The sequence below is a fragment of the Orussus abietinus genome, unplaced genomic scaffold, assembly GCF_000612105.2.
Source record: "Orussus abietinus isolate OABI.00-Male unplaced genomic scaffold, Oabi_2.0 scaffold12, whole genome shotgun sequence".
Taxonomy (NCBI): domain Eukaryota; kingdom Metazoa; phylum Arthropoda; class Insecta; order Hymenoptera; family Orussidae; genus Orussus; species Orussus abietinus.
Genome location: NW_019395990.1, coordinates 1,453,254 through 1,479,259, shown reverse-complemented (window position 1 = coordinate 1,479,259; position 26,006 = coordinate 1,453,254). Strand labels below are relative to the sequence as shown.

The 26,006-nt window shown below is 60.0% G+C and overlaps 1 protein-coding gene across 1 annotated transcript; it reads right to left on the bottom strand.

Moving 5' to 3' along the window:
• Positions 1-1,283: 1,283 nt before the first annotated feature.
• LOC105698701 (homeobox protein onecut) lies at positions 1,284-25,327 on the bottom strand. The gene is made up of 5 exons (XM_023434060.1): positions 23,998-25,327; positions 19,461-19,568; positions 2,017-2,040; positions 1,811-1,926; positions 1,284-1,493 (listed from the first exon to the last, which is right to left on the bottom strand). Exons 1-5 carry the CDS (start codon positions 25,325-25,327, stop codon positions 1,284-1,286), a joined length of 1,788 nt encoding a protein of 595 aa, XP_023289828.1.
• Positions 25,328-26,006: the final 679 nt, after the last annotated feature.

Genomic DNA, 26,006 nt, shown 5'->3' with positions numbered 1-26,006 from the left:
CGATCTCGTCGAAGGGAGGTCTAAGAGGTTTACCTTAAAAAGAGACGAGTGATCGGGATATATCGGAGATTTCTCATAGCCATTTTGGGGGTCCGGCTAGCGCAACGAGTGTCTGTCGTTCCTTGGCTACCCTTAGAATACTTCTAGTTAATCCGTCCGTCCAGAGGTCCGTTTACGGCCCCTCCGAAGGACTCCCGTTCCGTTCCGTTCTCGCGCAAAGAGGCGTCCATCTTGGTTCACCGCGCACTCGCGTATCACTTGGCGGGCACCGTGCCCGCGATCGCGTCGCCGCGCACAAAATACATTATCTTATAGGTTTCACATGGTGAAACGACCACCGAGGAATGGACGAGTCGAGTTTCCGTTGGTTCCGATTGCCTAAAGGTTGCTCGACGACTCTTTTCCCACCTCCGGGACCGGAAGTCCGCTCGTAGCGATCCACTGAAAACATCCGACACCCGGTGGCGACGCGCGATCGAAGGAGGTTACGGGTAAGTGTACCAAAATAATCCATACCGCTTTGGATTCTCCTCGCGTGTGCACGATTCTCCCGTCTTCGATCGCGTCGGATCTTTCCAGCGATCGGAGCCCGATCCGGCGATTATTCGTCGCGGACTGTCGGTACCCTTCCTCGCCTCGAGACTCTTGCCAGCTCCGAGCTTTCCGCGCGACTTCGATAACCGATTAGTTCGTAATCGCGACGACGGTCCGGCACCGGCCGTAAAAAAGCGCTTACGATAAAGGACGACGCGAGATTAAATTATTAGAAATAATACTTGAGGTGCGACTCGTGTCGGTCGTAAACGCGAGCGTTGACCGCTCCCGCGGGCAACCGCGTAAACCTGACTAAACTTATCCCGAATTTTGACTAGACGAGCGAGTCTTCCAGGAGGCGTAAACGCCCCGAATAAAACCGACTAGAACGAACACTGAGTTGAGGTCGCGGATAAAGGAAACCTTGCCGATGACTTAGACTAATATGGCAAATTATGGCACCAAGGGTGAAACTCGGTCGGCCGCAAGCTGTCGCGATCGTCGGCAATCGGCGAAGGGTCGCTTCTCGCGACCAAGGCCTAAGCCGAGGATTCCCCTCTCCTCGGCCCGGTCCTCCGGTCCTCCGGTCCTCCGCTGTCGCGGGGCAGAGTCGTCGCCTTCGGCCGCGTCGAAAGAGTCCGGCAAAAGTCGAACGGGCCCCGGAGACTCTCGCGGAAACTCGGCCCTTACGAAAAGGAGAGGTCCTCTTCGGGCGACTCGTCGTGGTACTCCTCGTGGTCGGACGTGTGTCACAAAACGTCGCTCGGCTGACGCGGACTGATGCCGATGGTCGGCGAGAGCTGGCCCTCGTCCACGGCCACCGTCTTCGGGTCCTCGTCCTTCCACTTGTCCATGGAGCGGCGTCGCGCGTTCATGAAGAAGTTGCCCACCGTCGTCGGCTCCAGGCCCAACTGCCGCGCGATCGTCACCTGCATCTCCTTCGACGGCCTCTTGGTTTCCTGGGAACGGATCGATCTCGTTAGCGAGCTCGAGACCGACATCGAGGATCGGCGGGAAACTCGCCCTTAAACGCCGCTTCCACCGACTAGCGAAACGCGGAGGGCAGTTAAAGAACCGACTACGAAATTATTCAAGACGGATCGATGTGGACTCGCCGTGGACTCCCCGCAGAATTCGCGTACCGACGCGAATGCACCTCCACGTGGATCGCGTCGCCGACCGGGAGAGTCGCCGTTTTTCCTATGTCCCCGGCAATCGACGGAGAAGCTAGCCGACGGCCGTCTCAACGGAATCGTCGCTCAGGGTGGACACTCACTTTAAAAATAGCCTGTAGAGTACGGCGCTGAAGGTCTGTGAAAACCAGGCGCGGCTTCTTGGGGGCGGGCTGTTGGTGTTCGGCCTGGCTCGCCATCTCTTCTTTCCTCTTGCATGCTGAAACGATCGAGGAAGAGAGGATTCGTAAATCGTGCCTCGGCGAGAGAGTCTCTTTGGCTAACGAGACCTCGCACGTGGAATACTTACTTCCTCGTTGTGGAATCTGTGCAGCTGAAAAAAAAGAGAGAGAGGCGTGAGCGAGGGCGAACCGGACGGGGGGGATCGCTAGGCGACGTCCGCCTTAATCGCCGTACTTAGGAGCTACGGATGTACAGATACACATTAAAGAAACATAACACGTACAGTCCAGGAAGGAGAAATTGAGTAGCATACACGGATCCCAACTTAAAACTACATTAGGAACATTTCACTAAGGGGCGGGGCGGGGCGGGGTTACGGGGGTTGCGATGCGTGTGTGACGTGTTGTATCTGACCGGGACAACGAGTGGTGTCGCGCTGTACGCGCTGGGTGGAGATGTCGTCGAGCTGCCATGTTCGATGCGTCAACCCCCCGTGCACGTCGATGGCCGGGGTCCGGCCGAATCGGCAGGTAAGCCCCCGCTCGAGGACGCTCGGCGCCGAACTCCGCCGACCTCGAAGCTCGTCCTCGTCCAAAGCCCGAAACGTCGCGAAAGAACCGTCGGTAGGTTTTCGTCAAAGTTTTACGGCCGTCTCCGGAAAAGGCAGGCGAGGGAAACGCAGCGACCCGATTTGCTGGCGGTATCGATTGTTCCTTCGCGAGGGTCCGAAAATAGTCGGGTATTAAATTGACAATAGTTCTGGATACGTGCTTTCTTCCGTCCACCAATCCCTTTAATGCGATCGGCGTTAACGTTGGTGCCATTCTATCAATAGTCCTCCTCGATTTTGAGAGTGGCCAACAATTCCCTCTCCGCCCTTCGCCGAGTTTAAATAATTTCGGAAAAATTTCACCCTCTGTCTTCCACCGTCGGAGATAGCCACCGTTATTTATGCCGATTCAATTATCCGCCGTGCCGCGACCGTCGAATCGTTCCGCGTCCCTCGCAAAATTACGACGCGACACCTTTTCCGTCCGATCGCCGGGACCGCCCGGGTTGCGGCGAAGAACCAGAACGAGCTCAAAGTTGTATGAAAGGATTTATGCAATTTTGCAACGATGTCAACGATTGCAGCCCCGGAGGGCCGGGTCCGAGCGTAAGAATAAATGCGCAATTCCGCCGTGAACGATAAAGGAGGAAAAAGAAAAGTTGACGGAACAAAGAGAGCGAACAAAGGGCGAGGGTACGGAGGAGGAACGATTGATGTATTCGTTATTGACAGGACTTTGCAAACCTGTCGCGACAAACGGAAAAAAAAAAAAGGAAGGGAAAGCCTGTCAGCCCCCATTGTTACATCCAAGTACTCCTACGTCACGTAAACGCTGCCCACGAGGAATTTATGTTTATTTTGGGACAAAATATGCGCGAATCGACGGCGCAACAACGCGGAGGCGCTTCCGCTTTCCCTGGTCGGCATCGACCGCGATCGCTCGCGCCGAGGAATGGAAACGAATCCTCCTCTTCCCCTGTCCGACCCGTCGCGACGTTCGGGGTCCCTGTCCGGTACCGAAATCGCGCGATCCTCGGATCGGGGACCCGGAGACCCGGGGGATCGGAAAGGAGCGAACCGACCGCACGGCTCGCTTTCCGTCAGAGCTGGCGGCGCTCCGGAGCGGAAGGCTCGCGACGCCGGCGGCGGCAGCGGCGGCGCGGCCGTTCGCGACACTTTGTGCACCGCGTCGAACTGCGCAACACTTTGATATAATTGTGCACCAAGAGGCCATTACGCGGGGGGAAAAAGCCACGATCAGAGACATTCTGGCCGGGCGGGCTTAATCAAACGTGTTTCAAAGTCGCGGCTCCAAGGTACAAACGCAACAAAAGCGGAAGCGAGGGCGGGACGATGTTGGGGTTAGCGCGGTCGCTTTGGACGGAGATGGGCCTACCCGTGGAGAACGGCATAGGCGCGCCGGCGAGGTCTAGCAGGTCAAAAGGTTACGCAGCCGGGAATGCGCTTTCAAAGGGCCGTCCGGTCCACGTGCATATTCCCGCGTGTTTACGCCGAATAAACCGTCCAAAGCTTTGAGGCGGGCCGAACCTTATCCCGAACCCGGTCCCGAACCCGGTCCCGAGGAATCGACGTTAATCAGCGCCTCCACCGCCGTTGAAGGGACCCATCCCGACTTCCGCGACGGATAACGACGTTCGACCGATCCTCCGCGCGCGGAGTTTACGGAATATCTCCGAAACGACTCGGAGCTACCACTTTATTATAGCCCCGATACCATCAAATGTCTATCAGTCAGGAGGTCGGGCCAAAAACATCCACGGGGGGAAATGGGCGAAACGGGGATCGATCGCGGGAGGCTCGTTCCGGAATAACTCAAAAATGATTGGCCGGTCTGGCCCGGGCCGAAACGCATGGGAGCCGCGGCGTCACGTGTTCCCAATAGCTCCGTATATATTACATATTAATATAACGTACGAAACGGCGTTCCGCGGGCGGAGGCGCCTTCCGCGACCGTCCAAGGACGATCCGAAAAGTGGATTCGACGGTTGCAGGGGCCATAATTTAGCGATCTCGGTTAGAGGATCAATCGAGCGGTACCGGGGACGTCGCGTAACGCGAAGCTTTACGTAATCGCCATATCAAGTGGAATCGGTTGATACGCTCGCGTGCCCTTTTACGTGCCTTTATTATTTGACAGCGATTCATCGATTTATCGGTTTTCGCTTTTCTTGCCGCTGCGGCCCCTCTTTTCGAGCCCGGAAAGCGACGATCTCGCATGAAGCCAATTCCGTCCCTCGGACTCGGTTCTTCCCCGACGTCGCGCGTCTTAATTACGGATCCGCGACTCGGCTTCTTTTTTGGACCGAGCCCGACCGTTATCGGGCTTTGGATAAGAGCTTACCCCGCCGTTAAGCAACGACGCCGTCGATGCGCGACCCGGAACGATCGTGTAGCGGGGGGCAGAGTCTCCTCGGCCGAGTGAAACGTGTCTCGTGGAGTTCGCCGGCCGGTTGGTCGTTTTCCCGAAAAATTGGAGACCGACGTCGGTCGTCGCCGGTATGGGCTCCCCGGCGTTCGAGTATCGGGTCGTATCGACCCGCGTCGCGGATCGTTGTGTCGATTCGTGCCAGCTGTAACGGTGTACGATTCATGCTTCGTTTCGTGGGGCTTCGATCTACGGCGCGGGGTTGGGATTCAGCTAGACATCTGCGGAGGTCCTCGACTCGGTAAACAGGGATCCAGGCTTGGGAGATGTCGGGCAGGGTCCGATTTCGCAGCAAGATGCTCACGTGAATAGGACGGCATACGTCCGAACGCCGGCGAGGAAACGGCGAGTCGCTCGCCGACGCTCGACCTGGTCGCAACCTAAGGCTCGTTCCCCGCGTACGTCTTCGAGTTCGTTTCGCGGAGGTTTCGAGGCTCGACACCCCCGACCGGGCGACGTGGGATCGGTTCTCTCCCGTCCCCTCTTCCGGAGCTCGATCGCCCTTCCAATTGGTTCGAACGGACGCGAAGACGCGCGGAGTGGAGGAACTCATCGATATACAGTTTACTCTTGGTATTGTTGGCCATGCATCTACTAGCCCGGTGGCGTTTTATTGAGAAATGGTCTCCTCCTTAACGACCGACCGATTTCCTTCTCTCTTTGCTCTCGTTATCTCTTTTCCTGTGTCTTCAGCCCCCCTCTTTTTGCTTTAATCTCTCACACTTCGCATCGGCGTCCCCTTGACGCTGCCATCGGGCATTTAGGCAGAGGAATCTCTCGACGACCCCTCGGGGAGAGTTCCGGCTGCCTAGATGGCCCGCAGAGGGTAGGTCGTATTCTGGAGTCCTGGGTCAAGGGGTTGGTCATGGCTATGGCGGTGGGGGGTCTCTGGGGCGGTATTGGTCACTAGGGAGGTTCGAGGTGGGTGCACCTCGAAGACGAAAGAAGAGTAAAGTCTGAAGAAAGAAAATGGGAGGAAATGAAGAGCAAGAAACCGTGAAAGCAACCTCGGAAGAGAAGAGAACGGCTTCGGGGAGGAGACGTACCTACCAGAATACCACCCACGTCTGGCGTGACCCGGCGGGCCGCTCCACCGCGATCCGTTGCACCCCCGGAGCGAGGATTTACGTCTTTCCGATGTCGACTCGCGAACCCCTCCCTTGACCTTGCTCCTTGGCCGATTCGAGGGCGCAACGGGGACGGGTCTCTCGGATTCGCCCGGACGCGGAGTCGAGTTCCTCGTCGGGCGAACCCTGGAAACGTGGAGCGGCTCGCCCGGTCGAGACGAGGAAGAGGGACGACTAACGCTTCTCCGTGGAATCGCGCGCCGCGAGGTTGTCCTCTGGATCGTCCCTCCGGTACCCGAACGGCGCCGGGAGCCGCCCAGCCCGGTCGACGACGAAGTCGCGAAAGGAGGGTCTGATCCATAGCGGTTTCGAATTTAGAGTGTGTCTACTCGGTAGTAAGATGCTCCGGAGTAAAAGCTGCGTCGACGCGAGAGGGGTGCTCGCGTCGTTACGGCCGGAACGAGGCTCAAGGGGAAATGACTTTCCCCTCGAGGAAGGAACCTCCGATCCTCCGACTCGTCCTCGTTTCGGGCGCGAGTCCCGGGCCGAGACGGGAAACTCCTCGACTCTCCGGCAATTTTGGTCGCGCGATTCCGTCGGTTCGTCCGAGGTGCGAGGAACCGACCGCTCGAACTACGAGCCCGAGTCGCGTCGACCGGTGCGCGCAAACGTGTCGATGTCTCTCTTTCTCTCTTTTCCTCTCCCTCTCTCTCTCTCTCTCTCTCTCGTCCGACCGCAGCGGCTTCTCAATAAAATGCCTCCGTTGGATCGTATAGGTGTGACTTTTTGTGTCCGTACTTGCTCCTCGATCGTACGTTCAGCCTCCGTTAGTATCCGCCCTCTGGTTAGCCTAAAGCTTACGCATTAAAAAGCAGCAGCAAAGATACGACTTGTGCGTGTACGTGTGTGTCTTGGCGCGGGTCGAGACGCAATGTCGAGGTTACGGGGCAAACGGGGACAGCGAGCGTGCATGGAAACGTCTTGCCCGTCCTTTTCTCCGGGATCGTCGAGGGATGGGTTCGTGGTTGGACTCGGGGACTCGACTTTCCTCCGATCTGGACGTTCGCGGCTTTCGGGGCGGGGAATTTCACGAAAACTCAACATTCGGGTAGAGTCCATCACCCGAACCGCGTGCTCCGGCCGGAGACGATACTCTTTCCCCGACGCGAATGAAAGTTCGGAAAGAAAAAGGGGGAGATCGAAAATTGGTTCGCGGGTTCGGTGGAGGTAACGAAGGGGAAGTACGGGACCGGTAGTCGTTTTTCGCGTCGAAATTGCTAAGTAAAATCGACGACGAGGGAGGAAGCGGGGGTTGGGACGTTCCGCCGTACCTTGCGCGCTCGTTAACGAAAGGATCGAGATCGGTCGACGAGCTTCGTATTAAAATTTAAAGTCTGACCTCGTCGCGCCCGTGGGTCCGTTCTCGCGGTGACTTTTTACTTTGGGAAAGAAGCGCCCCTCGGGCGTAGCTCGTCGATGCAACGAAACGGGAAGGAATACCAATTTTGTCGAAAATAACCCGGGTGCGTTAATCATTGACAACCGGAGTCCTAACTGGATCCGACCGTCATTCTCCGGTTCATTTCGGTCGCCAGTCGGAAGCTTATAAACTTGCCACGTTGCCTTGACACGCCTAGCGTCGATCGATCCAGCGCGGGCCTCGAGCTCGACGTCGAATTCCAGCTCGATTCCCGAGTAAAATCGTCGACCGCGTCGTTCCCGATCGCCATGGCGATCCCCTGGGTTCCCGAGTCCTCCCCCGTGGGTCCGGGACCGGAATCGCTGCGCGCCGAAGCCAGGCGTCTCGCGATCGAGGCCTGCGATCGAGAGACTCCAAGACTTCCGATCACGCGCGATTCGGCCCCCGTATCGATCGATCGATCGATCGACGGCCGATCGTGCCGGAGACGCGGCGCAGCGTACGCCTGCGTCGCGTCTCCGCGATCCTTCGGACCTTTCCACCAGGACGACCCGACATGGCGATCGTTCGATTTTCGCGGGTCTACCCAGGAGGACGAAAGCGCGAAAATTTGTGGCCACGCAATGGGCGCACGACGGAACGTGGCGAGGTGGCCAAAAAGCGGCGCCGTCGCAAAGAGGCAAAAACGGGGGATCGCGCGGCAACGGGCAACGTCATAAAAAATGGAAAAGGAGTCGACGAAAGAATCGGAATCGAAGGGCGCGGAGTCGAGGGACGGGAAATTGGACGAGTCGAGCGGGAAATTTCCGAAACCTCGGCGTTGAATTATTCCCCGCCGGTGGGGAGCGACGCGGAGGACGAAAGGGCCGGAAAGGGTCCCCTTCGAATTTCCAGAAAATCGGGATCGTCCTTCGAAACGGGAGGGGACGACGTCGGGAGAAAGGCGAGCCCGGCTCGGAGCAACCGTTTGCTCTCGACTAGCGCGTTCCGCGTCGAGCGAGACAGTGGGGCAAAAGGCCAAAGGGGCAAAGAGGGGGACGCGAGGGTGCGAATCGAATCGGCGATTGTTTCGGAACCGGTAACGAAGTCGCGACGTCGAGTGCCGGCCATTAATCGCGCCGGGAAGCGCTTCGGCGGGCTCGAGGAAAACTGGGAACGATACTTACGCCGGCTCCGATCGACGTCGATCGGTCTCGTTGTTCGTTAATTAACGGAACCCGCTCGCGGCGGGACGCGATTCCGGCGCGGTGGCGCCCGGGAAATGTCGGGAAATGTCGGGAAGTGTCGGCGGTCTCGCGATTTCCTTTGCCGCGACCCGGCCGGTCCCCGGTTTCCGCGTCCCGACGCCCCGCGCAAAGGAGATCCCGCGGCTCGCCGATCAATTGACCGTCCTACCGAGGCCCGGGTTAATAATAGCGCGCGGCCGCGTCCAAAGCCCGCAAAGGATGAGTCGGGACTCGACCCGGGGAGGCGCGGGAACGGAAGGTCGCGCGCCCGAGGAAGCGACGGGCAGGAGATCGGCAACGAAGAATCGAGGGGACGGCGGGACCGAGGGGAAAAGACGGAACGGAACCGCTAACGGAACGCAGAGGCGAGTCTCGATCGGCAAGTATGTCGGACGAGTGGTGGACGTGTTCGGGTGGTCAACGTGTCATAGAATTCTCGGCCACAACAACGTTCATTGGTTAATAATATTAGGTGGAATTATTACGAACACCGAAACTGAGAGACTCACAAGCAGGAAGAGGAGGGTGTTTTCCTTCTTTTAGAGTTGACCGATCTCACGTTAACATTGCGCATCTGGCAGTCTGCAATGCAAAACACATCGGAAGGGTCAGCAAGTGACGGCCCGGCGGGTCTCGGGCCCCGTCCGTCCCTCGACCGGCGCCGCGACGCCCGTCGGGTCGGTCGAGATCGAGGCCGCTTCTCGCGGGGAAAGGGACTCGCGAGCGCGGTGGGACCGCGTCAAAGGAGAGAAGGGCCCTCCGTCTCTCTTCCCCGGCTGCCAACTACGAATAGAGTCCACTCTAAATTCGAAACGAACCCGTCTTCGCGGAAACGTTGGAAGGTGCGAACGAGTCCCGCACCGGGCCGCCGCGGAATCGCCGCGAAACCGGGCACCGTCTCGAATTCGGCGACGAGTCGATGGGCAATCCCGCGACTTCCGAGACTCCGCGTCGACCGGAAATCGTTAACGTCCGCAAAAACCCGACGAGTTCCCTCGCAAAGGACTCGCGCTCGCGGCCGCTCTCCATGGCACAAAGTACCTTTTATCGCGCCGCGATTAAATTTACATCGAGACGTTTATCGATGCACTCCGGAATAAGAGCGCTCCCCTTTACATCGGGAATTAATAAACGCGACCCGAGAAGGAAGCCCGATGCCTCGTGAACGTGGCTCCATGCTCCTTGGCGCCCGGGATCTTCCGCTCGCGCCAACTCCGATTTCCTCCGAGGCGAGGCTCGCTCGGAAAGTCGCAAATTGCCCACGACCGCGAGACCGCGTCGTCCGGGACGCGCCTCGCCGCGAGCCGTAATCCGTCCAGGGCGTACAACTCGTACGGTCCTCGCGACAACGTTTCCCTCCTCCGTCCAAGGTGGAGCCGTCGGCTCCGATCCTCCCGACGTCCCGCGAGAGGACCGCGACGATCTTACCAACCGCAACCCCTTAACGCAAGTACGACTCGCACGACTCGCACGACCTGCACGCTCTACAGCTCCGCCGTCCCTGCAAAAAGAGCGATTAAATGCCCCTCGTAGCCGGCACGGGGGAATCTCGCGATTTCCCCGTGTCGGCCCGAGGGGGGCGGGGGAGGGGCGGGAAATTTCGGAAAATTCCCTCGCCGGGGAGAGGACAGAGAGGGAGAGGCGCGTCCGAGTTCGCCGAGAGTCGGCCCTCCTCGCTCCCGCGTCCGATGGCGATCGAACTCTTCGATGGAGCCGGCTCGTTTTCTCGCGCGGACGACGAAGAGGTTCTCGGTGGAGGCGCAAAAGAGGCGCGAAAGAGGCGCGAAAGGGGCGCAAAAGAGGAGCGGGAGGGAGATGTCGAGGCGGACCCACCGGATCGGGCGATGCCCTCCGGGATCCGATCGCGGAATCGGCCGGAAGTTCCGTCGGCGACTTCGGGTCCCCGAAACGGCGGCTTTGAGCGACCGAGGGGCGGATAGGTAACATGAAAGTGGCAGACCGCGAAAAGGGATTTTCCGGGGCGGGCCGGGCCGAAGGGACCGGACGGCTCGTTACCGAGCCTTTGATCGCGAATTAAAAGCCGAAGTCGACGGTTTAGCGGAGTGCCACCTCTATCGGGATGCGCCGGACGGCTCGTTAACCTGTCCGGCGCATTTATCGGGACTGCCGAAGCGAAAGGAGAGTCGGCCGATAACGCATTACCGTTTCAATCGCGGCCTCGGCCGCGCAAGAGGAGTCGCGATCCAATCGCGGACTCCCTAAACGTCGCCCCGCCTTTGCCCGGACTCGTTTCCCGGGGTGATCGAATTTTTGCCGGACGCGTCTTCCCGGATCGAAAACCGGTAACCTTACCTGGCCGAGCGGGGTCTCGAAACGGGTGGGGCTCGTCCGCGCGACGCGATCGCTCTTGCAAATTAACCACAACCGGCAGCCCCGTCGATATTCCCGCTTGGACGGACCAAGGGAAGGCCGGAGGGGTCGGAAAAGAGGAAAAAGAAGCAACGGAGAGACGAAGAAAAACGAGCAAAAGCGCGGAAATAAATTGAAATCTCCGAGGCCGGTCGCTCGATATTTCTCTAATTCGCGGGATACGATGGTCCCGACCAAAATATATCCCGATCCCGCGCCGCCGCTTCCGTCGGGGAAACGTCGCAGATCCGCGCCCCTCCGTCGCGGCTCGAGGGATCGACCAGGTTTCCCGCCGTTCCCGGGTATTCCGCGCGGCCGACGGCATATCGGAAAGCGCGGCCTCCGGAGAAATAATAATCCTTCGCGGGGAGGGGAAAAGAGAAAGAGAAAGAGAAAGAGCAAAGCGGCGCGGGTTATAATGAAGGTTCGAGGGGCAGCCAGCGGTGGGCGCGGAACGAAGGTCCGGCCGCGATCCGTCCGTTTCGTTCGTTCGTTCGGTTCGTTCCGTTCGCTTCGTTTCGTTCGTTCGATTTTGTCCAAATATGACGGCTCGATGCGGTGCGGGCTCGAGGCCGGGCTTTCGGCGGAGAGTTCGGTTCGAATATTGGAAAACGCGGAGTCGGAGTACAAGAGAGTCGGAGGCTCGATATGCGTATAAACACAATACCTTCCCATCCCGAGCGGGCCTCCATGGTGCGCCTCCACCCGGCCGCCCGGTCCGCCCGCTCCGCCCGCGCCGACCGCTCCGACCGTTCCGACCGCTCCGACCGGTCCGCCCACTCCGACCGCTCCGGTCGCTCGAGCGTGCTCGTATTTTCTATCCACCTGCCTCCGTGCAAGGAGGAGCCGGAAACTAATCCAAACCAAAGGCCCGCTCGCGAATCGACCCATCGGACGGAATCGATACGTCCACCGCCCGAGACTCCTGGACGTTCTCGTTCCTCCGGTGCTCCACCGTCGCCCGGAATGGAACCCAACGAGTGGCGACCGCCCGACCGGATGGATAAATTATCCGCGAATACGAATCCGTATCGAGGAAAAAACGTTACACCCCCTCGCGATCCCCTCGAACGCGGAGGTGCGTTACGTACACGCCGACCGGGGAATAATACCACTCGCTTTTTCTCCCTTTTGGAGATTACGCTTTCCCCCCTCTTCCTCTCGTTCCGTTTCCCCGGCGAGCCCGTCGCCGGGCTACAACGTTTCTCCTTTTATTTCCCGCGGCTTTTCCGCTGAAGAGCGAGCCGCCAGGTGAGGCCGGGAGATATCCGCGATAAATAAACGCGCGACGCCGATCGGGAAGAATCCCGCGGCCAGGATTTTTCGCGACGATTCCGCCGAGCCGATAAATAAATAAATGCGCGCACGGGGATATACGCGGGTGGCAGTCCGATCGTCCCGCGAGGAGGAGGAACCGCCAAAGACCTCGAACGAAGAAAAGAACGGGCCCGGTATCCAAGGTCCAGGGGGTCGACGGCGTCGACGGCATCTCTAGCGGTTTACTCGTTCGTGGGAGAGTCCTTCCAGGGGAGGGGCCTTTTTCCCGCGAAACGCCACTTCCGGCGGGGCCTCGATAGCGAGGAGAAAGGAGCTGGATAAACCCCGAGAAGCGGAGCGCGCCTTTCGACGACGCGACGCCCGCCGACGGGATGCCGACGAAACTGCGACGCGGTGAAGGGCCGTCCGCGTCGGCCGCGTTCGAAAGAGGAGAAGGGAAACGGAAACGCGCGAGATCGGCGCAAAGCCTCCTCGAAAATCGAGTCGAAAGCGGGCACGAGGAGGTTTAAAAAGTATTTTCGAAAAATGGCGGGGGAGGGTGACTCGACTCCGCGAGTCGCGAGAGGAGCGACGAGAGCCGCCACTCGAAAAAGAAGTACAATCGATCGGCGCCGGGACGCCACCCTTCGCTCCGGCTCCGGACTCGAATCGGGCCCCGCTGCTCCTTCGGAATCTGGCCATTTTGCGAGAGGTGCGATTACCCGATGCGGGTTAATGTCGTTTCCCGATTTAGAGGGACGAGCGCGAATCGGTTATCGATACGTTTCGTTAAACGATAGTCGCGGTGCCCGACCGACTGCGAATCCGGGGAGGATCGATGGCCCAGGTGGAGCGCGACGCCAAGCGCCGGCGAGTCTCGGAGGCCCGGACCTTCCGAGGCCTTTCGGGAGGAAGCGGAGCCGCGGAAACCCCGGAGCGAATCCCGCCTCCCATTATTTCCGGCTTTATTACCGCGGCGACGGTCGCGGGCATTAGGCGTCGCGACGCCTCGCAATAAACGTCGAAACGAGGGAGGTCGCCGCCGCGTCCTAAAACTGTCCGTCCTCCGCGCCGCCTCGCCGACTTTCCCGGCCCGGTGGCCGCCGTACATCGATATTAAAAATAAGCATCGATGTACCCACAGGTGCGCGGTACCCGGGCACCCGGCCGCGCGAGGGTGGCGCTCCCGTCTCTCGGTATTTACGTGCCCACATGGACTTGGCGCGCGGTACATGCGCCCATGTGGCACATGCCTCATGCCCGTCCATGTACTCGGGGCAAAGCCGCGCTTCCGCGTACCTAGGTACTCCGGTGGCCAGGTACGCGCACATAGCCGCCCGGCCGCGTTCCGGACTCGCCCCCGCTAGCCGCGGAAATTAATAAAGGTACAATTAATAAAAATTACCTATTTTTCATTTATCGGGGCTCGAGGCTCCCGGAATTCCGACCCACCCTCCCTGGAATGCCCCCCTCGTTTTCCCTCTTTTCCTCGACTTTTGGGAAGGCGACGTTTCTCGACTGCCCCACCGGTCCCGTTCGCGACGTCGCCCGGGAGGGCTGGAATCGGTGCCCGAGGGAAAGCGGACCGCCCCGTCCCTCCGAAAAATGTTCCTTCGTCCCGTCGAAAATAATAAATTCCCTGGACCGTCGCGGACGGAGGCCGATATTTAATTAGAAAAAAGTTTCGGCATTCCGTCGGTTCGGTTTAGCCGGCGAGACCGGAAGAGCCGCCGTCTTCTCCCCCTCTTCCCTCCCGATCCGTCCGTTCCGCCCAGTTCCGCCCACTTCCACCCCCTGGACTTCGGTCTCGTATCCGTGGTTTATTCCGGCCGGCAAGGGCTGCCGACCCCCTTTTAATCCCCTAGCCTCGGAGCGCCGCGCTCGACCACGCGCATACCTTCTTCGCGAAACACCGCCTATGCGATACTTTATTAAAAGTGACGACGCCGCCGGACGCTTCGCCGGGGACGCGAAATTTCGACGCTTCCCTCGCGAGCCGATATCCGAGGGAGCGGGCCTCTTCAGCCGGTGGATATACTTCGAAAAATATTCATAATTTTCGTTCCGACTGCGGAGGCACTCGAGAAAGATGGACGAGCGGGCGGCTCGGAAAAAGTGAAATAAAAAGGAACGAGGAGCAACCGAATGCCGGCCAATGATCGATACGTACGTGGCGGGGCGAGAGGGCGGTTTCGATGCACCCCGCTCCCCCTCGGCCGAGCCCTTTCGGGACGGTCAAATAAGCGGCCAATTACCGGTTTTATCGAGAATCCTCGTTCCCCCCGCCCTGCCTCGCGACTTACGCGGAAAAGGGTCCTCGAGTGGAGTAAATAAAATTTCGACGGCTAAATGGTTACTCGTTTGCCCTGGTCGGTCGCGGTCCGATCGCTGTCCGGTCGCGGTCCGGCCGCGCGGCACGTATTTTTGACGAACGCCCCGGACCGCTGGCAAGAGAAACTCAACCTAGAGCGGGGCAGGAGGGGGTACCGGGGGTACCGGGAGTACCGGGCGCACGGGGTGTACAGGTTGAATGCAACGCGAAGAAAAAAGGAGGACGGAACTCGAGAGGGGCGCGGACGGGAGGGAGATAGGAAGACCTAGGGGCGAGCGGAGGGAGAAAGATGTAAAGATTGGTGGTCTCCCCTTCGACGGCCACCCTCTACGTATACCGGCGAACCGAGGACAAAAATCAATATGAACGTGTAGCCGTTTCTCTTTAATCTGCCGCGTATTACCGAGCAAACCGAAAGGACTACCGGACCGCGGCCGCCGTCCTTTTTCGCTCGCCGATAAAAAAGCGGAGGAGCCACCTGGGGCGCTCCCGTCTCCGGCGGAACTCGAAGACTCCGATTTTCCGGGAAATTCAATTTTCGTCGGCGGCGCGACCCCCAGGTGCGACGTTCGCCGCGGCGGCTTAACCAACGGCCGTGCCGATTACGTGGACCCTGGTTCTCGGCCGACGGCACCGCTGCCGCTACATATAGATTATTGATTAAGCGATAACTCAAGGACTAGCCGGAGTGCGCATTAGTGTCGTTACCGTGCCCTGCGTCCTGCCTGGCCCGGGTACACCGTAATTATTGCGCTAATTAAAGGCAATCCTTCGTCGATTCGCGGCGCGTCGGAGACCGCCTCGAGGAACCCGGTGCGACCTTCGAAACGCCGTTATCCCCGGAATTTCTCGGACTCTTCCCGGATCTCCCCGAATTTCCCTGAATTTCCCTGAATTTCCCCGCCGCGGTCGCCGTCGACGACGGACGAGGCGAGCACCCCCGTAAGTGTCGTAAGTAGAAATCGATACCTGCCTGGAAAGTATCCGTACCAAATTGACCCTGGCAAATGGCACGGCGGGAGTCCTGCGAGGATTCCAATTTTTCTTATCTTTCCGCCTGACCCACATTCGCCGAGCGTCGACGAGCGTCGACGAGCGTCGGCGAGCGTCGTCGAGACGCGGGAACGGCGCGAGGGCGAGATCGCGGGTACTTCCCAAACCCCGGAGTCGTCGCCTCGTTCCGGGTTCCCTTACGGGGAGGGTCCCGAGAATTGCGGAAAGTTGGCCGTTCCTTGGAGCGGGGCGCAATTGGCCGGGCCCGAGTCGAGGCCGGGTAGCGGATTGGTCGCGACTCTTGGGTTTTACTTTTAAAAGTCGCAGCCCCGAGCCGATCGATAGACTATAGACTGCCTATATACCGGCCGATAGGTGGCCGGGGCCGGGGGTGGAGCGGAATAAGCCGCGAGGCTGTATGCGCATGTAAAACGCGCGTATACCCCTTATTCGCGTCTATGTACCGGCCGGGTACACGCGGACGCTCCGAGGAGGACATAGGGATGGTTTTATAAACCGAGGGCATATTCAGAGCGGAGACGGCGGAGCACTAGAGGACCGAGAGGATCCGATGGAGGAGCGACCAGGGCCGGTGAATTTAGAGGAGCCCAAGGGGTCGCGGAAAGGGCCGAGGGAAAGAAGGGCGGATACGATGGGCCTCGAGGGCTCCTTCCTTCCTTCCTTTTTTTCCTCCCTGGTCTCTCTTCCCGACCTCGCCGGTGACCGACCGAACCGTCTCGCCGAAGATTCGAGCGGCGGGCGACCACTCGCTACCACCGCGACCACCCGCGACCACTCGCGACCACTCGCGACCGGGCCGCAGCCAATGGGCGGGTGGACGCAGCTGAGCCATTATTGGAAACTCGTTACATGCACGGTCCGCCGTTACAAAGGGTGCCGCCTCGTTACGCGAGCGCGCCCCAAGTGCCTCCCAGGCCGCGTCCACGAGCAACCGGGTTGCGCGACTCCGTCTTACTTAGCCGACCCCCGAAAACGCTCGTTCCTCCTCGACGACGGCGGGATCCCGCCGACCTTCGCGCCAATTAATAATGATCCGCAAAGTACGCTCCCTCGAAAACGACGCCGAGGGGCCGACCGGAAATTCGTTTCGTTCGCGCCCGCCCGCTTCCGAAGGCTAGCCCCGAGAAATCGTTCGATAACGGGTAATCGTCGACCGGGATTTCTGTCGAGTCGGAGGCGCGCGGTCCGGAAGGAGAAGCCGCGGGGCGGCCGTTGCGCGCCAACGCGCCAAAAGATTAATACCGCTCGCTGCTTTTATTTCGCCCGAGCGGAAGCTCGGGCGACGTGACTTTTTAGAAAAATGGGGAATATCTCTTTCGACGTTTGTCCGCGGTATTAAAGCCCCGGGAGGAAGGAATCGTATCTCGAGAACGTTTCTGCCGGGGTGCCCGGTGTATCGCGGAGGTGCATATATTTCGAGGTATATCCTCGCGCGCCGCCGCCCCGACAATGGCAATACTTCCGATAAAGTTGTACTCCTCTTAATCTGCTTCCCTGGGCCTTTCTGTTCCCCCCGGCGATAAACTTCCCCGAGAGCGGGAAATGTGCCCGCGAACCGACCGAGGCGCGGGAGCGACCACCATTTTGGAACCGCCGGCCCGACCGGAAGCGAACGGACATTTAGGAAAATTCCCACTTCCGCGAAAACTTGGCCAAGAGGAGGAGTCCCCCTCGCGGCCCCCTCGATCGACCCTCGAGGAACACGAAGACGCTTTAGAGGCGCCGACCGCTCCTCTGGTGTTTTAAAACGTGCCCGCCGGAACGAGATACTCTCACCCCCGCGACTCCAACTTCTTCCGCGCCCTTCCGCCTCGACTTCCCCAAACCGTCCGATACGCGAAAAGGGGACAACGCTTAATTATCGAGAAATTGATCTGATTTAGTCAGCGGAGAGGCCGGCGCCACCCCCGGGAACTTTCCCCGACTCCGCACCGGCCGGTTCCCACGCGTATCGCTCTCGGGGCCGAGAAATCCCCCGCGAATCCCACAAGCCAAAGTTTCGCCGACATTCGGGGAGCGCGGACCCCCGCGAGCCGCAGACCGGGAAAGGGCTGGCCGGAATCGGGGGGATGTTTAAAATTGAATTAAAGCGTCCCGAAGAAGAACTCTCCCCGGCGAGAGCCGTCTTCGGAGGAACGCTGCATCCGCTCGACGAGAAATCCGATCCGAATCGGCGAGGACTCGAGAGGTTGGAAACCGATCCCGGAAGCGTCTCTCGGGGGAACGATCTCCGATGATCGAGCCAATGAATTTCGACCGGACCGCCTGGGCCTCTGATTTTTAATAGCCTCCGATTATCGGTCTCTCCTAGAGGAAAAAAGGGCTCCCGAGGTTAATACGCGGCACGATGCCTAAGGGAGAGGAAACCGCGAGAAGAAACGTCGAACGCCCGACGACGCCCGCAAGAGCCTTCAGGAGCAGGAAACGCTCGCAAAGAGGTGCTCTTCCGCTCTTCCGTTTTCGACGGGTATCTCGAGCGGCACCGCTTCCACCTTGCCGCGGCGGCGGACGACTCGGCCAGGGCGGAATTTGCGCGGAGTCTTTCGGTCGCCCGACTTCAAAGACGCCGGGGCGATAGCTATTAATTGCATCGGGAACGAAGTAATTAGTTTTCCGCGCAGCGCCGATATTTTCCCTGGGAACGCCTTAAGAACCCGGCCGCTTTCGGGCGTCTTCCCGAGGTTCTTCCAAGTCGCAGGACCCCGTCGCGTCGGACCGGGAGGAGAGGAGAGGAGCTCTCGACGAGAGACGAGGCGACGAAATCGTACAGTTTTTAAAATCGACCACGTCAATTTCAGTTATCGGCCGATGGCCGTTAAATTGGAAAGACACCGCGCTCGGGGAACATCCAATTATGCCGGCAAAAGAGGCGGGACTCCGCTTCGCGCCCGGGGAGGATAAATTTTCCAGCGCGTCCCCGCAGCCCCCCAAATTCAATTCATTAATAATTAATAAACGAGTCGACGAACCGTCGGTCCGTGACAGATTTTCTGATTACGGGCCATTATTTATCGGGGCTTAATTGCACAAACTCGGGGCGCGCGACCGACGAGGACGGAGACCGGAGACCGGAGCCGGAGGAAGAGTCGGAGTTCGGAGATTCGTCGCCGCACCCGGGGGACCCGGGTTCACGAGTCGCGCATAAAATCGGCCCAGGGCAACGCAAAGTAGATTTCGTCGAGGGTCGTCCGATCCGCGCAGATTTCGGGCCGAAGCGTTCGAGCGCGAGTTCACCGCGACGAAAACCGCCCTCCGCCCCGTTCGTCCGAGTCGTCGTCGTCGAATCGAGTTCCAACGAAAGGACAAAGTATTCCTTTGCTTTTTCCCTGGCAAAGATAGAGTCGGAGCGGTGTTTACGAGTGGCAGAAATTGGTTTACCGTGCGCTTCGCCTCCTGGAAGCGACGCGGCAGCGATATCGACACCGTGCATGAAATTACCGACGGATCGATCGCGCTCCTCTTTGTCGGCGGAAGGTCGCGAAATAATTTAACGATTTTTCGCGCCCGCTGTGTGTCCTCGCGGCAACGACAGCAACGCCGGCGATACCGAAATACGTTCGCGATACGTACGTCGGGGTATTTGCAGCGTAGCGCGACGGAAGGTCGCGGTACGTTGCGATCTTATCGAGCGCACGCGACCGGGAGGGATCCCGCGACGCGAGCCCTGTCAGATCCTTCTTTAAGCGAGGACGTTCCCGTTAAACGAATTCCCGCGGGTTCCGACGAGTTTCCTCTCCTACGTTTCCTTGGCGCAAAAGTCGCCAACCGACGGGCTTCCGAAAGTAAAACGGTCGCCCCCTCGTTCGCGGGGCGATTACGCGATCGATCGACCGAGAAGTCTCGGGCCGGCAGCTTAGATTAGAGCGTTTAATGATGAGTTTGATATTACCATAAGAGTTGTGATACTGTTGGTGGTGCGAGTCGATTCCGGATCCAGGGTGGTGCGTATCCAGCATCGCTTCCGGGTCGGCTCCGCTCTCAGAGCAGTTGCTCAGGGCTAAAACCAAACCGATAGACACCTTGCGTTTGTCTCATTGACATCGGTTCTCGCGTGCTCTCGATTCCGGTCTCTTACCCCCGCGTCTCCCTTTTTCCGCCCAGTTTTTACCTCCTTTACACCAACGACGATCGTCGTCCGAACCAACGCGGTCCGCGTCCTTCCCTCGCTCCTTTTTCCGTCCTACTTTCGTACCCCTTTCCTCAGGGGTGGGTTCCCGGGACGCTCCCCGAGGGGCGCGTCGTCGTCGTCGGCAGGAAGAAAAATTCTCGTCCGAGAATCCGTCACCGACGAGTCCGATTGGCAGGATTTTTACGGATAAGTCGAGTAATTGAAATTACTTTGCCGCGGAACGACGAAAAGCGCCGCTCGCCGAAACGGAACTGTCGACGAAATCTACCTGTCGACGGGGAGGACGTTTTACCTGTTATTTCGCCGACACGTTTGTTTCAGTGATTGGCACTCGGCAGGTCCTTTCCCCGGCGAGTACAATTAGAATTATTGCCTCTTGTCCGCGGAACGAGGTGCCGATATAACGCGTATAGTCGCGCAAGTGAAATGTACCCGTCAAAGTGGAATGTGCTCCTCGTCGACGGGTAGATTTTGTCCGTATCCGCGTTTCGGCCCGTAACTCCTTGTCGGCGATTTCTTTGAGCCGTGGGTTTTACAAAAATGTATTCGCTAAAAATTAAAAATTCCCCTCCATTTTCTCGATATTCCGGCGCGGCGTTCCTCGCGGTTATGGATGCCGGGGGAATAGAAAAAGAAAAGGAAAAAAATATAAATAAAACGAGCAAAACGTCCCATCGATCGAGTTTCGCCAGCGCGGCGGATTTCGAGCGTCGGGTATGGAAATTCCTATCGAACTTCTGCTCGCTGATACGTACGTCCGGTCTTACACGGTACTGCACTCAAAACACGGCGAAACTCGAAATTAGTAACCGACGTTGTCGGGGATGAATTTCTAATAATAATTGATAACTCTCGCGTCCATGGTGTTGACGTTCGGAACCCCTTCGAGGGGTCACGTTTCCGTGCCCTAGCCTCCCGAATTTTTCGACGTATTCGTTAACCCCATGTTTTGAAAGGAGCGAGGGAAGTCGATTCGTAGCGTTCGTCTCGAACGATTAAAAAAAGTTAAGACGTAGAACGAGACACCGGAACCGTTGCAAGGCAAATTTCGGGTGAATCCGTCTTGCTCTATTTCGTTAAGATTGAACCGACGTGACCGAAAAGGGAAAAGCAGTCGTGCCAGCGGCCAAAGTAACATAATAAGAGAGAGCAAGGCAAATAACGGGGAAATCGTGCCTTGAACCAAGGAACCAAAGAAAATTTAACTTAAATTTAAGCCCGCAAATAACGCACAAACGATCGCGCGTCGATCCGCGGCACGCGTCCAACTTATATTAAACTAATCGTAAGGTAACTCAATTCAACCAAACCTTCGAGAGCAGCCTCTTCGTCTCACGGGACTCGGGGATTCGGAAACGAAAAAAGCGGAAAATTCTAATCAACGACCGAATCGAAGAGGAAAGAAAATCTGCGCAGACCAAAGAAACTGCTCTCTTGGGGGATTTGCAATATCCGAAAATCGGCAAACCAGGAGTTCGGGATTCGGGGCTCGGCAGGTCTGGCGAGGAGTGGAGGCATCGCGGGGGAAATCACCTTAAAAATGGGCATTCTCAAAAAATAGAGCAAAACGCGGCAAACGGGTAGAGAGAAAGACAGGTATCTCGACAATTTGGATGCGGTGCGGCTCGCCTAAAATAAGAGAAACGAAAAATAAGGAAAAACGAAGGAAATCGCTTCGTATGGTTCGTTCAATCGCAGCGAAATATCGTATGCCAACGAATTCTTTGGGAATCTCGAGTTCTCTGGAGCTTTCATTTTCTTTTCCGAATTCCTCGCGAACGAGCAAGAGCGGAGAAAAATCGTTGAACGTGAATGTCGCGAAGAACAAACCGGAGAAGTATACATTAAGGGACGTTATCCGGAGAAAACGTTCCTCGGCACCGTGAGTCGCGATACCGACGGAAGGTCGGAGACAAGGCAAACGATTCCTCCCCCCTGGCTCCCCTGGCCTAGATGCGAGGAGAAAAATTTCGGCGAGCCCGAAAAAAAGAACGTAAACGATCCGTCGGTTTTCCCGGCTCCGGAGAACTCGAGCGGGAGGCATTTCCGGATTCCCTTGGCGGAATCGCGGAATCTCGATGCCTGTTCGAACCGATGCCTTTGTCTATCCGTTTGGTTTATCGGCGCATCATCCAGGGGGAATCGGTGCCGCAACTGCCTTCGGGGTGGCATCGAGTCCTACTCGGTCGCGAGGAGAGAAGAGGAGGCGAAGTGCGACCCCGAGTGCGCGGAACGTAAGGTCTCGCCAGGTGACTCGACCCTCGGCCGTCGTCTCGCTGCAAATCTTCCGTGTAGACCCTACTCCTGCTCCTGCGATCTTCGAGGGCGGCCGTTTCGGGGGAGCGACGGAAATCCGAGGGTCAAGGGTCCAAAGCGGCGCCGAATTCGGAAAACCTCCGAGGCGCGGTCGGCGGGGGGGAAAGGGTGGAATTTCGGCGCGAGAGTCCCGGGGAAGGTCGGGACTTTCGTTTTTCCTCCGGGGAAACACTTCGAGAGGAAGTTACGGCGTTCGCGGGAAATTCTTCGAGGAACGGCGATCGATCTCGCGCGGAACGAGGCTCGCAAAGGAAGGCCATCGAGGGGATTTTCACGTTTCGCCGATTTTCCCGAAAGTCCATCCGGACTCTAAACGTATCGACGCCCCGCTCTCGGCCACTTAGATCGCGAAAACGAAGGCGCGATCGCAACGCAAAGCACCGGATGGCTTATCGCGAAGCATACCGGGGTCCCCTTACGATTATCAACGATCCGACGAGGCGAATTCGACCCAAGAGTCGATCGCGAGGCGTTCGACTCGAACGGCGGAGAAGCTTCCGAATCGCGCGAAATTCCCGCCGAGGGTTGCGTTAGCCACCCGAGAACCGACGTAATCCCTTAGAGCGGAAGCCCACCCGAGGGCCGCAAATCGGTCGCGATCGCCGGCGAGTTTTGGAAGTCCCGGGGCGATCCGATGACCGGCAGGATATCCCGTGGAAAGCGAGCACCGGCGCGACGCGGATGCCGAGGGGGAGACGGGACCGGCACGTACCGCGGCCGAGCTCGAACATAATCTACGGACGACGCGGGAACGCGTAAGGTCTCTCTCGGTGATCGGTATCGGATTTCGGCGCGTGCTCCGACAACGGCCTGAAAACCACCCCGCCCGCCCTCCCGGAACCGAGCAGGTGGATAACGAGGAAGAGCCGCGGCTCGGACGCGGCTCGGACGCGGCTCGGACCCGGCGCGACGACGGATTTCGGAATCCTCCGGTACGGTCGCTAACTGGGACTCCATTAAGTTCATTCCGTATTCTCGGCCAGGTAAATAAACGGGCGAGGCAAATTACGGTTCGTGACTCGTCCTCCCGGGTCGAAGGAGCTCGTCGGCGATTTCTCGACGACGGGCTCTCCCCGCATCGATCCCCCCGAGATCGGGACCGAACGCGGCGGGAAGCTAGCCGAACTCCAGGGACCGCGCGGTTTCCCGCGCGCCGAGAGGGGGATCCCCCGGGACCTCCGTCTCGGGACGAACGAACGAGTCGGCCGACCTTGCCCCCGTTTTCCGTTTCGATTTCGACCCTACCCCGAACCGTGACCCGCTCAAATTTCCGCCACTTCGGCCCGCGGGACCGCCCTCCGCTTCCGATCGACCGGATCGAGAATCGAGCGAAAGAAAGTCGACCGTCCGGAGCCCGTCCGGAGGGGCGACAAGGAGCGGCCACGTGTGGGAAAGTCGGGGCACCACCTGTTAATGGCGCGACCCTCGGTCGGGCGCTCGGCCGACGGGGACGCCCGGAACGCGTCAGCCTTGTCCCATAATCCCCGTACGTCTTCCCGGCCTCGGCGACAAAGCCTCGGTGGCCAAGGATGGAGGGACGGAGGGGCAGCGTGGACGCGGCGTGGCGATGGCGTCCGCCGAGGTCGCGGCTGCGCCCTGGTCGCCACACCGCGTGACCGCGATCAATACCCGCGCGCGCTGTTGTGTCGGGCAAAGGATGTCGAATCCGAAAAGTGTTATTCCGCGCGTCTATCTCCGAATGATATGGAAGGGAACGCCTCTCCACGTGGGGAGCACGTGTGCCGCGCGGGCGCCCTCTCGGCGCGCGGGGTGCCGGGGACGGGAGGACTCGAGGACGGCGAAATCGGTGCGGAGCGTGCCGGGGATCGAGGGTAATCGAGGGAGATCGAGGGGGATCGAGGGGGATCGAGGGGGATCGACGGCGGCCGCGGGACGACCGGGAAGGTCCTCCCGCGGCCGTCGAGGGAGAGAGGGGCTTCCGTCGGCCCGAGACGGAGCGGCCCTCCGCCCGGGAACTAACCTGCGAGCCTGAGGGCGGACATTCTCTGAAACTCCGGCTCCTGCAGCCACTTCCACATACGCCGGAAGGTCTCTCGGCCGCTCTTGAGCTTGGACCAGGGCTTCGGGTTGCGCAGCAGGTCGCTGAGGGTGCCCTGGCTGCGGCAGAGGACCCTCTGGGCGAATATCGCCTGGGGGATGCTGTACCTCTTGAGCTCGGCGCTGATCCTCTGGGCGAGCTCCTTCGTGTTGATCTCCTCGACCTCGCCGGCGCCCGAGCCGGCCGAGGAGACGGTCTTCATGACGACCGAGGTGTGCTGGACGTGCTGCGTGTGCGCTATCGTCTGCTGCTGCTGTTGGATGGACTGCTGCTGCTGCTGCTGCTGCTGCTGCTGTTGCTGCTGCTGCTGCTGCTGTTGTTGCTGTTGCTGCTGTTGCTGCTGCTGCTGCTGGAGCTGGGTCTGCAGGGGGGGCGGCGAGGCGGCCGGCACGGCGAGCGCGGAGGGCGAGTGATGGGAAGGCGCGAAGCTGGCCGCGGCCGCCGCGGCCGCCGCCGCCGCCGCCGCCGCCGCCGCGGCCGACGCGGGCGGCGAGGGCGGGCTCAGGGCGGCCGGGCTCTGCTGCAGCCGGGGCAGGAAGGCCGGCTCGTAGTGCGGGCTGGCCGACTTGTGGGGCGAGTTGAGTCCGCTCTGGCTGTAGGCGCTCTGGGGCGACAGGGGACTCGGCTGGAGGCCCGCGCCCGGCGAGGGGTAGTTGTGCGGCGGCGACATGCCCATCGAGGGCAGCTTGTCGTAGGCGTAGGGCGAGCCTCCCATGCCGAGGCCGATGTTGCCGAGGCCGTTGTTCTGCATGACCGCGAAACTCCCGGAGACCCCGCCGGGGGCGGCGTGGCTCGAGTAGACGAACTTGTCGCTCATCGTGGAGATCGGCGGGAGCGGCTGGAGCGGCGTCAGCGTCGCGTACGAGGAGCCCGGGCTGAAACCCGGCGGCGACATCCTCTCGGCGACCGAGGTCAGCGTCTGGTAGGTCGGCTCCGGCTGCATCGCCCGGAAGTCCGTCGCGTCGATCATGCTCGCGACGGAAACGCTGATGCCGGAGGTCGGCGAGAGCTTGCCGGGACTGAGGAGTTCCGAGTCGGCGTCCCGCGAGTCCGCGTCCGCGTCCTGGGGCGGCACGATCACCGAGAGGGACTCCCTCGCACTGGCCCTGCCCGCCGGCTCCTGGGACGAGGACGGGTCCTCCGCGGCGACGGCGAGGTCTCGCTCCTCCTTGACGCCGAGCGCGCCGGCCGCGAGCAGTTCCAGCGGGAGGCTCGCGCACGCGATGTCGGGGCTCTGCGAGGCCGACGACATGCCCTCACCCCCGTCCCCGCCCCCACCTTCGCGCGCCTGTCGGCCGCCCCGACCGCCGCCACTGCCACCGCCACCGCCGCCGCCGCCGCCGCTGCCGCCGCCGCCGCCACCACCTCCACCTCCACCTCCACCTCCACCTCCGCCTCCACCTCCACCGCCGCCTCTACCTCCACCCCCATTCGAGCCGCCCCTGGCGCCGCCGCCGTGATGGCCATGCGTGGAAACCGCCGTCGGGGAATCGACCGAGTCCAGTAGGTGCTCGCCGTGCGATCGATGATCGGCTATGTCCCCTATACCTTCCATTTACGCACATCCAGTTCGGGTGGCGCCCTCGCCGTGTCCGCTGCACTCCTCGACGCACGCCGTCACTGACGCGCGACCCGGCCCGACCTCGACCCCGACGACGCCGCCGCCGTCGCCGCCGGCGACGCAGCCCCCGCCGCGCCCGACCGAGACGCCCCGCCGAGCCCGGCTCCCGTTCCCGCGACCGACGTCGACGACGCTCCTCCACGAGGCCGGAGCCCCGGCATAGAGATCCGATCGCACCACTGCCCCGTACGCCGAGCGCCCATGACACACGCGGAGCGAGTGAGGCCGCGCGCTCTCTCTCCAAGGAGCGGGACCGTCCGCGCCGGGCGAGAGAAAGAGGGGCGACGACCGCTGCCCCTCGACTCCGCCC

Excerpts from the sequence above, each read along its gene's own strand:
- LOC105698701 (XM_023434060.1), bottom strand. The coding sequence starts at position 25,327 with ATGTCGTCGGCCTCGCAGAGCCCCGACATCGCGTGCGCGAGCCTCCCG. Across the intron at positions 19,569-23,997 it reads GTCCGCCCTCAGGCTCGCAG|CCCTGAGCAACTGCTCTGAG; the intron begins GTTAGTTCCCGG and ends GTTTGGTTTTAG. Across the intron at positions 1,494-1,810 it reads CTCTACAGGCTATTTTTAAA|GAAACCAAGAGGCCGTCGAA; the intron begins GTGAGTGTCCAC and ends ATCCGTTCCCAG.